Source organism: Bipolaris victoriae, assembly GCF_000527765.1.
Source record: "Bipolaris victoriae FI3 unplaced genomic scaffold scaffold_39, whole genome shotgun sequence".
In the NCBI taxonomy this organism is placed as follows: Eukaryota; Fungi; Ascomycota; class Dothideomycetes; order Pleosporales; family Pleosporaceae; genus Bipolaris; species Bipolaris victoriae.
Window position 1 is genome coordinate 85,373 of NW_014575353.1, and position 14,290 is coordinate 99,662.

Consider the following 14,290-nt stretch of genomic DNA (forward strand, 5'->3'; position numbering starts at 1 on the left):
GATACTGTCCAATCTCCCCCTCCCTTCCACTGCCTCGTCTCCCTTCTCGTCCTGCCATCCGCCTCTCTGAGCATTGACGAGGCTTGCCTGCCGCCATGAAGCGCTGACGGCCTCTCTCTGCATCGTCATACGTCTAGACCTGCACCCTCTTCCTAGCGTCACCCCGACACTTTTCTTCCTCGACCCGCGCCACAGCCAGGGTCGCGGGCGAAAACACCTTCCGAAGACCCTTTCCCACCCAATTGCCCGCTGCCCGCACCTCTGACGACCTTTTCTTTTGTGTTTCGCAGCGACGTGCTGCAAACGCCTGACTGCGCCATGCATAGACATACAATGTCCGAGACGGCCGCCATGCCGTCGTCGCGCTCCAGCAGAACACACAGCTTCAGCAGCGAGCGCTCTCCTTCCCTGTGCAGCTCCGTCACCTTCCAGATGCCCACCACCGTCAGACCTCCGCCCGCCTACATTGCTGCATCCGTAGCTTCGCAAACCGTTACCGACCACCAGAATGCCCAGTTACGCGACGAAGATGCAGACAACGACGAGCTGCAAAACGCCATCTTCTCCGAGCAGGCATTGGCCCTCCTCAATGGCTTTCTCGACCATCTTCTCTTCGCCTTTCTCTCTTCTGCCAAAGCACCGTCTCTGACAGCCATCCGACCAGCTATACTCGATGTCCTCAAGCCGCGCCTTGCCCGCGAGGCCATGGAATACGCCGACGAGGAGCTACAGGGCTTGCTGGCTGCCGAGGATGATGATGAGTCGCCTACACAAAACGGCAAGGCCAATGGCGCATGGGATGTAGAAAAAGTGTGGAAGCGCACTCGCCTGCGCATCATGGTCTACACACGCTTGGGTGAATTGGAGGATGAAGACGAGGAAAGGTATGTCCAGCAAGAGCGCGGGCTCAGCATGGACGAGGACGAGGATGATGAAGCTGGCCTGGTGTCATGGGCAGCTGCCATCTTCCTGACCTCGGTCATGGAGTTCATCGCTGAACAGCTGCTCCTTGTCTCTGGATCCGCAGCTTTTGCGCGCATGGAGTCGCGGATACAGAAGCTGTCCCAGCAAATGGAGCAACACGAAGAACAGCCTATAATCGAACGCCTGACCATAGAGGAGCCTGATGTAGAGAAGATTGCACTCAATTCTGCTTTGGGAAGGCTTTGGAGGACGTGGAAGAAACGTGTGCGATCTCCTATTATGCCCCTTACTCCCATACGACGAATGCGCTCCACCTCAAGTTACACGAGCTTGCCCATGCGAAAGCCAAGCCGTGACACAATCAACACGGTGCATAGCGGTCACGAGCACCTGCCCGAGCACCAACCTACTGAGACGGAAATTGCAGCCAACATACCTCTTCCAATTGGCAGCAATGACATCAATGAAATTGAAGTGCCTGGATTGGCACCCACATATGAGGACGAGGACGAAAATACAGACAATGCACCATACTCACAAGGACGGCGACCTTCGAGTGCTATGATTTCCTCTTCAGTCATTCCAACCAAGAAGAGTAGGAAAGCGCGTCCTGTTTCTCTGCCCCTTTCGCAGTTACCAGCATTCGTTGTTCCCACAGGGCCTGTTGATGAAGATGAGCAATCCATTCATACTTCAATTGAAAGCGAGCCAGCCGATGATGGAATTCACGACGACTCGTCTAAGCACCAACACTCGGTGCCATCTCCAAGAGACGAATCGCACGAGGATGACGCCTCGATGGTGGCATTTACAGCAGCTACTGGCCTGGGCTTCAGAATGAGTACTCCCGAACCCGCTGACGTCCAGGGCAAGAACCCAGACGGCCTTGACGTGATCAACGATATTAGCCCCAAGAGCGTGGGAAAGGTCATGAGCTCCAAGAGAATGTCCATAGAACGGCCAGGGCCTCCGGGTTTGGTGCGCACTTTTTCAGCTCGTAGTTCTACCCGCACTTCGAGTATCAAGTCTCCTCTACACACGCCTGCATTGACGCCAAAAGCAACCACTCATGCAGAAGGAAAATCATACCTAGACGACGATTTATCCGAAGAGGAGCCCGAAAAGCCCCAGGCAATCGGTATTGCCCGCACCGCCGATAATGCTATCCGATCAACATCTACTACTCCAGACGAGATGGCTCGTGAACCCAGCAGACCACCTGCTAGGGGAGCTTATGTAGAAGTCCAGCCTCGCACTTCTACTCCGACTTCGCTGCAGAGTCACAACAATTCTTCGCCGGATGACAAGTATGCGGGAGGAGAGCGTCTAATTATTCGAAAAGACATTGGAAGAAAGTCACACAGCAATGGAGATGTCACATCCAGCCCCATTCAACACGAGAGTCCCACCAGTGCCCCACGGAGACAGGATGGCCTTCGTTCCCCATCCCTCGCCTCGTCGTTGCCTGCTTTGCATGAGGTGGAGAGTAATCCAACGCAGCCCGTGGAGAAGGCCGGCTCTCTAGGTATGCGCAAATCCAGCTCTCCCACTTACGAAGAATCAAAACGCGACTCCACCTCAACAAATCATGACCCTCCCATGCAAGTACCAGATCGAAGACTGCAACGCATATCGACCGGAGAATCTGTCCGCTCCCAGAGTGCACCTTCTGAAAAGTCCCCCTCAGATAATATGTCATTGAAGCGAGGCACTTCGACATCTTCTTCTCTGAAGAAGCAGGTTGTCTACCCTGTGACTTCTAGCGGACGGGATTCCGTTTCTAGCTACCGTTCGCGAGGCTTGAGTGGACGCATGTCAGAAGAAGATCGGACGCGTGAGTTTGACTCTTTGATTAAAGGACAGGAGACGGTCAAGTTCACATTGACGCCACAAAACATGCGAGACCTTGATGTAAGTCACAAACACCGCTGCCTTTTCAACCCACTAACGGTATGCAGGAAACGCCACCGCATCAGCCTGTGCAGCATCGCTCATCATCTTCATCTTCCGCAAAGCCATATCCTCGCGTCCATGCTGACGACAAGTCTTACGGCACTGCAAACTTGCCCAACACGACTGCACCTAGGGCAAAGTCGTCCAATGGGACCCACCACAGGCCATCGCCTAGCCGCAGCGTAGTTACCAGACCGCTTGCAAGAGACCCAAAGATCGAGTCAGAATCAATGCGCGACTTTGCCGACTTCATCCGGTCAACTGGCCCTTCGCCTGGCCAGGAGAAGCCTGTGCAACCTTTTGTTAGCATGAACGGACAGAATCCAAGTTCGAAGCCTAGCAACATCTCATCGTCTTCACTCGGCCGGAAGCTATCTACCAGACGATCATCTTCTGTAAACGGGACTTCTGCAAGAGCACGTGCCAACATGGAGCCACGCAGTCCGGCAGGCCTGAGCACGGGCAATGGCGACTTGATTGACTTTATCAGGCAAGGACCCCCGGATGCGAACAATGGGCAACCTAGAATCCCTCGGAGTGTTGCCCCCTTCCGCAGCACCGTGGATTCTGATCAGTTTGACAGCATGCTGGAAGGTCACGGCAATGTTGAATCAGCGTACGGCTCTGCAGCATCAACGTTAGAATCGAAGAACAGTGCCCAGACCATCAATTCTCGAACTGGTCTCATCGCATCCCCTGGTGTTGTGCAGCCGGCCTATTCCAATACGCCAAAGCAGCTGAGCGGAAGCATGTCAGCCTCCAATGATGAGCCTCAAGTCACGCGAACGAGGCGGCGCATCAAGGACCCATATGCGATTGACTTTTCTGATGAGGAGGATGATGAGGATGAAGACGAAGATCAGCTCACTGCACTTCCGCCTAGCGGAACGCAAACACCCAGACAGGCTCCGGCACAGCCACCGCGACAAGCTGCACCAAGACAGGAGAGTCTGATGGATTTCCTCAATGCCATGGAACCCCCATCGGTCAGCAAACCTCAGCCTTTTATGTTGAGTGAGGAGACCATTGCTGCTGCACGCGCGCGTGCAAATTCGTCGAAATCGCAGCCATACAATGGCAATGGTGGCGCGCATCCTGGCTCTTTGACCTCAACATCAATCACTTCCGATGCCGCACGTTCATACAAACCTCGCCTCCAAGCAAGGGCACCCGCATCTGGTGACGCCCGAGGTGGAGGTGCACGCACAGGCACGAGCGACCTAGCCGATTTCCTCATGAACTCTGGGCCGCCAGAGCCGCCAGTCACTCGTGCTGCGCCAGTCAAGGAAGAGAAGAAGAGCAGGAAGTTCTGGCGCAGCAAAAAGACATATGGTGATTTGCCATAATCATTAGACTGTTGTGACACGAGTGGAACATGAGACATACGGTTTGCTATTTTTTTTTACATGACTTCACATCACTCGCTAAATAGATTTATCTCATTACTTTTTTTTTATTGAGAAAGAGGAGGAACGCTGAGGCAAGGGGACGATTACGGATTGTTGTTTCTGGACGGACTTTCTGAACGGACGATGGTTTCTCGATACCCACTTTTTGCATGTCATGTTCATGCTAACACGGAGTTTGAGTTTGTTCAATATTATCGGCATGGGTCGAGATTGGGATTCAATAAGTTTCATAGCGTTGATGTACAATGTAACAATACCCACCCGATAGTGACTTTTCTACTTGCAAATACCCAGGTGACTTGCCGAGTGTCCAGGAATAGCCTGGTAAGCTATTTCCGAATCCGCATGACTCGCCTCGGCTCCCACTTCCCCAGATCCCCCGGCTACATCCGCAAACTTTATCCTCTTGTACCATAAAAGCTGTCTCAGAACACATCCAAACATGTCACCGTATACGTACGACCACTCACCGGGTAACGTTGAAAGTTTACTCGCAGAGCTGCGCAAGCATGGCATTGAATACACGCTTGATACCCACGAGCGCGATGCCAAAGCCAACACCACGCACTCGCCCGCCGCACCTCGCGAGACACCGTTGGCGGTTCTTTTCCCTACTTCAACACAGCAAACATCGATTATCCTCAAATCGTGCAACGACCGGCTGATTGCCGTCACGTCGTTTTCCGGCGGAACGAGTTTCGGCGGCGCACTCACGGCGAGCCGTAATGGCGTATGCGTTAGTTTTGAGCGCATGAAAGAGATTATCGCAGTGCATGAAGATGATATGGATGTTGTTGTGCAGCCGGGATTGGGATGGATGGAGCTAAATGAAAAGTTGGAAAGTAAGGGCTTGTTTTTTCCAGTCGATCCTGCGCCTGGGGCGAAGATTGGGGGGATGGTGAGTTCTTCTTCTTCTTCTTCTTCTTCTTCTTCTTCTTCTTCTTTTCTTACCTTCTTACACGTCCTCTTCTTTTTTCGTTTCCCTCCATATTGGAAACGCCGTATGCTAAAATAAAAGGGATAATGTAGATAGCAATGTCTTGCTCAGGCACAAACGCCTATCGCTACGGCACCATGAAAGAAAATGTCATTTCTCTGACTTGCGTGCTGGCAGATGGCCGCATAATAAAAACTCATAATCGGCCTCGCAAATCCTCTGCAGGATACGACATCACTCACCTTCTCATTGGCTCCGAAGGCACTCTCGGACTCGTCACAGAAGCCGTGCTGCGCCTTTCCCTACTCCCCAAGAACCTGCACGTGGGTCTCGCCACGTTCCCTTCTTTCCAGTCCGGCGTGGATTTCGTTGTCGAACTCCAGAAAACAGGGCACGTGCTGGAAGCCTTGGAGCTAGCAGACGGCCCGCAAATGCAGTGCGTCAATGTCTCGCGTCTATCTAGCATGGAGTGGGCTGAGATTCCAACTCTGTTCTTCAAAATCGCGGGACCGTCGATCGAGCGTGTGTGGGAGCAACAGCGTATCGTGGACGCGTTGTGTCGCAAGCATTCCGCGGGTAGGTTCTACGTCGCATCTCAAGAAAAAGATGGTGAGAGCACAAGCGCTATTTGGGCAGCGCGGAAATGCATGGGACAAGCACTTGTTTGTATGAAGAAGAGTCCCTCGGACGTGTTTCTGCATTCAGACTGCGCGGTTCCTATATCCAAACTTTCAGATCTCGTTCAGGGCACGCAGTCACTCATTTCCAAGGCTGCTGCTGCGACGGGGAACCAAGGAGGTTGGTTCTGCGCTAATGTTGGACATGTTGGGGATGGCAATGTGCATTCTGCGATTATCTGTCCGGCAGCTGATCGCCGGGCTGCAGAGGCGGTGTTGAGGGATGTGGCGAGGTTGGCGCTGAGTCTTGAAGGTACAATCACGGGAGAGCATGGTGTTGGATTGGAGTTGAGGGATGCATTAGAGGAAGAGGTTGGGAAGAGTGGGGTTGAGAGTATGAGGGCGATTAAGGTGGCGTGGGATCAGAAGGGGATATTGAATCCGGACAAGGTTTTTAGGCTCGAGGGCGGGAGGATGGAGAAACTTTGATGTGTATGAGTGTTCGGATAATGATGGATGTTTTTCTCTAGTTATGACAACTTTCCGTTTTGAGTATTTCATTGGCAGTTGGACTTTCCAGAACAAGAGCTGACAAGGCTGGCAGATCGCATTGCATGTTTTCAACGGCTCGGGAAGTCTAGCGTAGATTTCTAAGCAACAACCATACATAGATGTAAGGTCGCCGATATCCCCTGCACACAAAGGATGCAGAAAGCGTTCATGCGATTAGTATTACATGCTTCTCAGCCTCGAATAGGAAAAGTTTGTCAATAAACTAATGTAAGTCCAGGCTGGACGAAAATCCTTATACACGCGCGAAACACACATTCAAAAAAAACCAGCTGGAATCGAGTTGCATCACGAAAATTGGCGGCTAGTCTTTCCAGCCCTTCATCTCGCATTGTCTGCACTGCTTTTTTCCTTCTTCGGTATAGTATACAAGAATTAATATCGGCTGCGGGAGTGCCAGCTGCCTTGGATCTGGTTCCTCCACAGCGTTCTTATCCCTGCATCCAACCCTGGTTTTTTCACTTCTACAACCGCTATTTCCTTTTCAGGCTGAACACCGACGGTCCAATTATCCCGTCCTTCATGGCAGCCGCAACGACGACACTTGAAGGATGCTGAGGCTGGTTGCCTTATTAATAACAGTCTTTTTTTTCACCCCCGCAATCATCATGCAGTCGCTGCTAGTTTTGTACCATGTGTAACCAGCGCCTCCGGACTAGTAAAGAAAAGGTAGGAGGGACCGCCTATTGCAGCCTTGTCGATATTTCAAAAAAAAAATATCTGGAACCGTTCGCTCCAGTATCAACCACCTACAGGCAAGAAAAAAATGCCCAGCAAACAAGTGGCGGAGATGAGCCAAGTCCCCAGGCATGCAGGGATTGAGTCGACCCTTGCTTTAACAATCCGCTTGGCATACAGCCGCACTTTTGATTGATTTGAATCTACACTCCGCGACCAATAATAGGTCTGGGGTTTGGTAATAAGTACAATCTTGACCAAATACCAATGCTTGGTTGTGCCCATCCTAACCAGACTTCTGCCAATAGAAGCAGATTTCCCCAAACGATTCTTTTTATCGAATGCGTTGCCGATCCGTACGCCACTACATACTTGTGCTGAGTCATTGCATACATGTGCGCCTTTGGATGCTTGGGCAATTGGCACTCCTTCCGCACCTAATGCTAGTGGTACGACGTTGGCGCGCATTGTGCAGGATTGGCGGGCAGGGGGTGGGTTTTCTGTATGCGGCTTTAGCGACCCTATACGCTTCTCTCTAAAAGTATTAAGTTATTCAATACTATAGTTATTTCCTTTAAAAATATATTAATTAATTTATACAAATAGATATTAAAATTTTAGTTTAGGTACTAAAAGGTATAATATAGAAAGGATAAAGAGTATAAGTATGACGCAAGCAAAGATCATAATAGACTTAACGCTCGTTTAACAGCTTCTTTATAGGATCTAAGTCTATAAGTCTATTTGTTACTTACGTAATGTAACTTAGCTTAAACTTCACTCTAACTACATAACTACATAGTTAAAAAGGTATAGTTAGATTAGCATGAAAGAAGGGGAGGTTAAATTTATCCCGTGTAACGCATCTTTATGAGTAGTGTATATCGTGAAGGACGCATTACTATTACCATTTCTAGTTTCATTGGCAACGTTATCCTCACTTATAGTACAACTTGTTCGGTAAAGTCACCTACGCATAAACGCAAGTCTACCAAGGAGGCGCCATACTAGAGAGCATACCCTCACCTTGCACCTCGTCGCGGTAACCAAGAAAATCCCGATCAATTACATCCGCAGTCCACTGAATAGAATGTCGCGCTGAAAAGTGTGCCTTGGTATATTCCTAGTACTCGGGGTACCAGCCCGCGCACTCCCAATCAACGATTCCAGATATCTTCCCATCATCGTCAACCAGGATGTTCCTTAGATTGAGATCTCCATGCGTAAAAGCGATATCATGTTTCACGCTATGTGACTCCGACACCAGCTTCCGTGCATCTTCGTCCAGCGGAAGATTGTCGATCAGGTACTTGTTGAACTGCTCTCATCTTGGAATCTAAGTTCTGTGCATTGCGATTCGCCAGTTCGCCAATTCAGGATGCCTCCACCTAGTGCTTTGCAGATTTGGAATCCAGAGCCTGTCTTGTTAGGAATTCGCCGCAGCTCAGCTATGTATCTCTTGAGAGCGCGTGCGGCCAAGTCTCATTGTTAGCTATACTTAAATAGATCTGGTCCTACCTACCTTTAATCATATGTTCTCTTTCTATAAATCATTATCATAGTTTATAACTTTACTATTATAGTATAATAAATTTGTACTATTAAAATCTGTTAGAGTAGAACTGTATATTTATACGTTTTTACTATTTTTAAAATATTTAACTTTCTCTAAAAAAATTATACCTATGCATAATATTAGCACTAATATAAGTTAACTTACTAATAGAAGCGCGCACTTTCTCTAGAAGCGTAAATAGAGGTCTTAACCCCTGCCCGCTAATTCTGCATTACCGTGCATAGTCGGAACTCCTAGACTAAATCTCTCGCTAAGATGCAAGACGCCTTACATTTAGCAACTGCACGCCTATCTCCCATCAAGTTAGCATACCGTATACGCTTCCTGCCTCCGTGCCTCAAGCAGATGGTAGGGTGCACAGTGGACTCGGCGCCATGTCAGCAAATGGCATATATAAAAAGGGAGGCACTGCCATTGTCTGAATAGACAGACGTGCTCGTTTCTCGTGTCATCCGAATTGTTGACGGTAACTTGTAATACCATCGCCCATCATGGTCAAACTACAAGTCATCACTTCTGCTCTGAGCCTGGCCTCATTGGCATTTGCAGCAGCACTGCCTGCTCCTCATGTCCCTACTTGCAAGAAGCCTGCCAAGCGGCTTGAATGGTGAGAAGAACCTCCTTAGATAACATTCAAGAGTCGTATACTAACAGTACTATCCACAGGAGACAAATGTCCACTAGCCAAAAACGCAGCTACATCTCCGCGGTCCTCTGCCTCCAAAAGATCCCCTCAGTCTCCGGGTTCCCATATGCTAAGAACCGCTACGACGACTTCCAAGCCATTCACCACGACCAGGGCGACTACATCCACTGGGTCGGTTTCTTCCTCCCCTGGCACCGCTACTTCGTCTGGGCCTACGAGCAAACCCTCCGTAACGAATGCGGCTACAAAGGCGCCCAGCCCTACTGGGACTACACCCTCGACGCCGATCCGCAAGATCTAAACTCCACTCGCATCTACGACACCGATGTTTTCTCCCCAACCGTCGGCTTCGGCGGTAACGGCCCTAGAGTCGTGCCTACGCCCGAGGAAAACCGACTAGGTATCAACAGCACCGGTGGCGGCTGCATTCAAGACGGCCCCTTTGTCCCCAAGAACTTCATGCTGAACTTCCCGGGCCCCGAACCACAGTGTCTCCGTCGCGACTTCAGTCCCAACCTGCTCAACCGCGGTGCAGACCCAAAGGTCGCCGAGAATATCGTTAGCAAAGAAACTTACGTCGCATTCGACCGCGCGCTGCAGGGCGCAAAGAACTTCATCAACCCCAACATCCACGCTGCAGGCCACTTTGGTGTCGGCGGCGTGTTTGGACAGGCCGGTGACGTGAAGAATTCGCCTGGTGAGCCGTTGTTTTGGCTGCACCACGCGTCGATTGATCGGCTTTGGTGGCTCTGGCAGCAGGGCGATCTTGCGACGAGGAATTTCGAGGTCGGTGGCAATTTGGTGCCTGAAGTTTATGGGAACGATACAGAGATTACGCCCGAGTTTGAGATTCAGCTAGGGGCTGTTGCGGGGACGGTCAAGTTGGCTAAGTTACTGAATACCAAGGGAGAGCTGTTTTGCTATAGTTATTAGGTAAGACTGGCAGCTTAGGCGTAGGGTGTAAAAAATAAAGTTGTTGTATGAGATGTAATCATGAATAGTTTATCCTGCTCTCGGCTCGACTTTTACTTCGTCCCTCTTTCTTCCGCATGTATGCTTTCGATTGTGATATATAACTTCTTTTTTTCGGTGTCCAATGGTCACTTGATATCCAAGCAAAAGAAGTAGAGGGCGGCGAGAAAAGTATAGCTGGACTACAAACTTGACGCAGGACCTGATTTCCGTATCCAGCGCAATCAAAGGCGCAGCTGCATGCTTCTCCGACGCAGCTGGGATTGATCACCGCTCATTGTTTCGATATCGTCCCCTAGTATCACTGACTCGTAGTTTTCAGGCGACCCGGTAGCGGGAAATCTCATCGTATTTATCCAAAGATCCGGAATGATAATATGCAACGCGGTTCTAGATCCAGAGATCTATTCCGTACATAGCATTATGCGCGGCTCAATCTTTCGCCACTAGATCCTATCTCTATTTTCCCGGTTACCGACTGCGGGCTGTATATTGAGGTTGCCATACCCTTGTCGTGCTGCGCATGATGCCGGGGTTTTTGGGTTCGGGGGGCGGAAATCGGGTATGCGATCCGCTTTGTAAGGTCGCTCGAAGATAGCGGGTAAAGCCGCTGTAAGTAATGTTGATTCATCGGTAGATTTTACAGGGCCAATGGCGAGCATCAGTGCCCCTGCCATCCTACTAATTGCATCAGCAACATCAGTCCTTAGAATGGCCGTGGTCTGTCTTTCTCGTCTCCTTGCTCACTGTGGTTTTCTCAGCTACCCCTTGCTCTTCCTGTGTGAGCAGCCGTCGCGAGAGTATGTAAGAACACAGCTAAGCGATACAAACAATAGGACAAATGCATGCACGCATACCTTTCCAGTGACGTAGATCCACGACAACGAAATGGCTGAGGACATAATCATACTATTCTCTTAAATCCAGTTTTACAATACCTGCATTTCAATATAATCTTACACTCATGCTCTTGTCTTCTCACCCCTTCAACGCCTCAATATCCACAACCTCCTTAACCGCCTCAATAGTAAGTACATATGGCCCCTCCTCGTCTACACAAACACTATCCTCAATCCTCATGCCAATTCCGCGCGCCCAAGCAGGCCACCGCTCATCATCCGGTACGTAAATTCCTGGCTCAACCGTAATACACATGCCCGTTTCCAATTTCCTGTCTCTACTAAGACCAGGACTATCATGTACGTCTAGACCGACGTAGTGACCGACGTGGTGGGGGAAGAGTGTCTGGATGCTATTTGGTTTCATGTCGAAGCCAAGGTCTTTGAGGCCGGCGGCGAGGGCGTTAGTGGCTGTGTGGTGAAGTTGATCGAGGGTGAAGTTTGACGAGGCTCGGCAGAGCGAAACACATGTTCTTTGGACGGAGAGGAGTAGGTTGTATAGGTCTTTTTGGGCGGAGCTGAATTTCCCGGATACAGGCCAGGTGCGTGTGATATCGGTTACATATCCGCCGTACTGCGCACCGGCGTCTACAAGAACGAGGTCGTTGGGTTTAAGCAGCATGTCGTTGGATACGTAGTGTATTGTGTTTGCGTTGATGCCGCCGGCTACGACGGGTACATAGGCTGGGCCGTCGCAGTTGTCTTGTTTGAACCAGTAGTCGAGGAAAGAGTCGAGGTCCTTTTCTGCGGTGAAGGATTGCCGCATTGCGTCAGTGATGGCGCGCCCAGAGTGTTGACCTGCGTGACGCATGTTCTCGATTTCAGCCTCGCTCTTTATGACCCTAAGCTCATTCATAAGAGGACGAAGGGGTTTGATGTTTGCTGGAGAGTCGCGAAGAGGACTGTAAATGCCGCCGGTCCGCGAGGGTTCTGCGCCAGCAAGATAGCGGGAAAGGAAATTCTTCGAAATCCGGGATTGTGGGAGATCGGTGTATATGGTCTGCACGCGGTTCACGATTTCCGGGAGAAGACGAGGCAGGTCATAGACGCTACCACTAACATCGGCGTTGAAGACGTCTTCTGCAGCATCAACACCCGACCGTGGGCCTTCCCACGCCTCCGCACTAGGGTCCTTGGGCCTGACATATAGATGAAATGTATGCTCTCCATCCTCATGTTTCTCTATAACAGCCACTGCATCTTGTTCCTTGAAGCCCGTCAGATACAAAAAGTCTGGATCCTGATGGAACTTGTAAAAGACGGCACCCGAAGCAAACTTGAGTTCATTGGCGGCGAGGATCGCAACGGAATTAGGCGCAAGGTCTTTGGCAAGGGCGACGCGACGCTGGTAGTACTCTAATGCGGAGATTCCTGGTGTCACTGCAGAATTTGTTAGTACCAGCACAATAGATCAAAGGGTAGTTATCACCTTCCCCAGCCTTGAGTAGGTGTGGATGTGTCTCGTGCAGCGGCTGTCCGAATCGAAGCTGAGCAGCGGGCACTGCGTTTACGGCAGTGTACGACCTGGTACTAGCAATGAGCTGGCCATTGCGTAACCCCACAAAAGGTCTCGTGTCGCATCGGCAGTGCAGGCGCGTGGTGGGCCGCAGTAATCTGGCGACCAAAGTCATTGTGATATTAATGCAAAAGTCGGAGGCTCGGTGGTTCCTGCTGTTCGCCGGCGAATCAAAGTCTCGGGCGGCAGTGTCCCGAGCCCCGGTTGAACGTCGAGCGGGCTGGAGCAGATCGGGATGGCCGCTAGCGGATGTATTCAGTGGGGCACAAAGCTTGGCTCGATCTGACGTACTGCCCTGCATGCCACTTTTCCGCCTTCCCCGCAAACACGTCTGCCTTACACGACTACGCCGCCTACATGATACGCCTACAAACCTCACGCCATCTGCGTGTACACATAGAAGTTCCTTGGAAGCCTCCATAACCACCGCCATCGTGTTATTCCCCCATATCATCCGAAGAATGGCCTTTTCGGCCGCCAGACCGAGCTTGGTCCCGCAGGAGGAGCTCGAGAGCTTCCAACAGCACTTGGCCAAGTCGACACGCATTCTCGCACTGCTGGGTGCGGGATTATCAGCTTCATCAGGGCTACCGACATTCAGAGGCGCAGGCGGACTGTGGAGGACACACGATGCAACGTCGTTAGCGACACCAGAAGCATTCGAGCGGGACCCAGCACTGGTATGGCAGTTCTATAGCTACCGGCGGCATATGGCGCTCAAAGCAAAGCCCAATGCCGCTCACTATGCGCTTGCCGAGCTGGCACGCAAAAAGGACGAGTTCATCACACTGAGCCAGAACGTCGACGGTTCGTGACGTCCTTACATCCCCTCATATCTTCATAGCTCACAGTGATTCCAACAGGCCTCTCTCCCCGTGCCCAGCATCCACCTGAGAAACTCAAGCTCCTCCACGGTTCGCTCTTCGACGTCAAATGCTCGGACTTCTTCTGCAAGCACTTTGAGCGCAACAACTTTACCGACCCCATTGTACCCGCTCTCGCTATCCCTAGCGACGAGTCCGACCCCACGACTGACTCGGCCCTCGCTGCCCGCGAACTCGACATCTCGGACATAAACGTAGACCTCCCTGAGCTTGACTACTCACACCTCCCCCGCTGCCCCGAGTGCAAGCGTGGTTTGCTGCGACCCGGTGTCGTCTGGTTCGGCGAGGCATTACCGAGATCCGTTATAGATGATGTCGACGCGTTTATGTCAGATAAGCGAGGTATAGATCTCATAATGGTGATTGGTACATCTGCTAAGGTCTACCCCGCCGCGGGTTACGTTGATCTTGCACGATCAAAGGGTGCAAGGGTTGCCATCATCAACATGGATCTAAACGATGTGCCCGCTAGCGGCCTGCACAAAGGCGATTGGTTCTTCCAGGGCGACGCAGCGCAGATAGTGCCTGATTTGCTGAGGAACATAATTGGAGAGATTGATCCAGAAAAAATGGGCGACGCAGCTAGGGAAACGTGAATAGGAGGGGAGACCCAGCTCGACATGGCACATGAGGCATACTTATGTTCAGAAGTTTTGGTGGCAAAGCGGTATTTTGTTGTTGTTGTTGTTGTTGTTTTTGGCACGGGATG

At 50.9% G+C, this 14,290-nt stretch overlaps 4 protein-coding genes across 4 annotated transcripts; 3 read left to right on the top strand and 1 right to left on the bottom strand.

Annotated features, from left to right (window-relative positions):
* Window positions 1–351: 351 nt before the first annotated feature.
* Window positions 352–6,329, top strand: COCVIDRAFT_37486 (hypothetical protein; the record flags this gene model as incomplete). The annotated part of the gene is made up of 4 exons (XM_014701484.1): window positions 352–2,835; window positions 2,970–4,209; window positions 4,841–5,184; window positions 5,316–6,329. The coding sequence occupies 4 exons, from the start codon at window positions 352–354 to the stop codon at window positions 6,327–6,329; spliced, it is 5,082 nt and encodes a 1,693-aa protein (XP_014556970.1).
* A 2,826-nt stretch (window positions 6,330–9,155) lies between these two features.
* On the top strand, window positions 9,156–10,243 carry COCVIDRAFT_98425 (hypothetical protein; the record flags this gene model as incomplete). The annotated part of the gene is made up of 2 exons (XM_014701485.1): window positions 9,156–9,271; window positions 9,331–10,243. 2 exons carry the CDS (start codon window positions 9,156–9,158, stop codon window positions 10,241–10,243), a joined length of 1,029 nt encoding a protein of 342 aa, XP_014556971.1.
* Window positions 10,244–11,260: 1,017 nt separating this feature from the next.
* On the bottom strand, window positions 11,261–12,812 carry COCVIDRAFT_37489 (hypothetical protein; the record flags this gene model as incomplete). The annotated part of the gene is made up of 2 exons (XM_014701486.1): window positions 11,261–12,561; window positions 12,611–12,812. 2 exons carry the CDS (start codon window positions 12,810–12,812, stop codon window positions 11,261–11,263), a joined length of 1,503 nt encoding a protein of 500 aa, XP_014556972.1.
* A 346-nt stretch (window positions 12,813–13,158) lies between these two features.
* On the top strand, window positions 13,159–14,177 carry COCVIDRAFT_37490 (hypothetical protein; the record flags this gene model as incomplete). The annotated part of the gene is made up of 2 exons (XM_014701487.1): window positions 13,159–13,504; window positions 13,561–14,177. The coding sequence occupies 2 exons, from the start codon at window positions 13,159–13,161 to the stop codon at window positions 14,175–14,177; spliced, it is 963 nt and encodes a 320-aa protein (XP_014556973.1).
* Window positions 14,178–14,290: the final 113 nt, after the last annotated feature.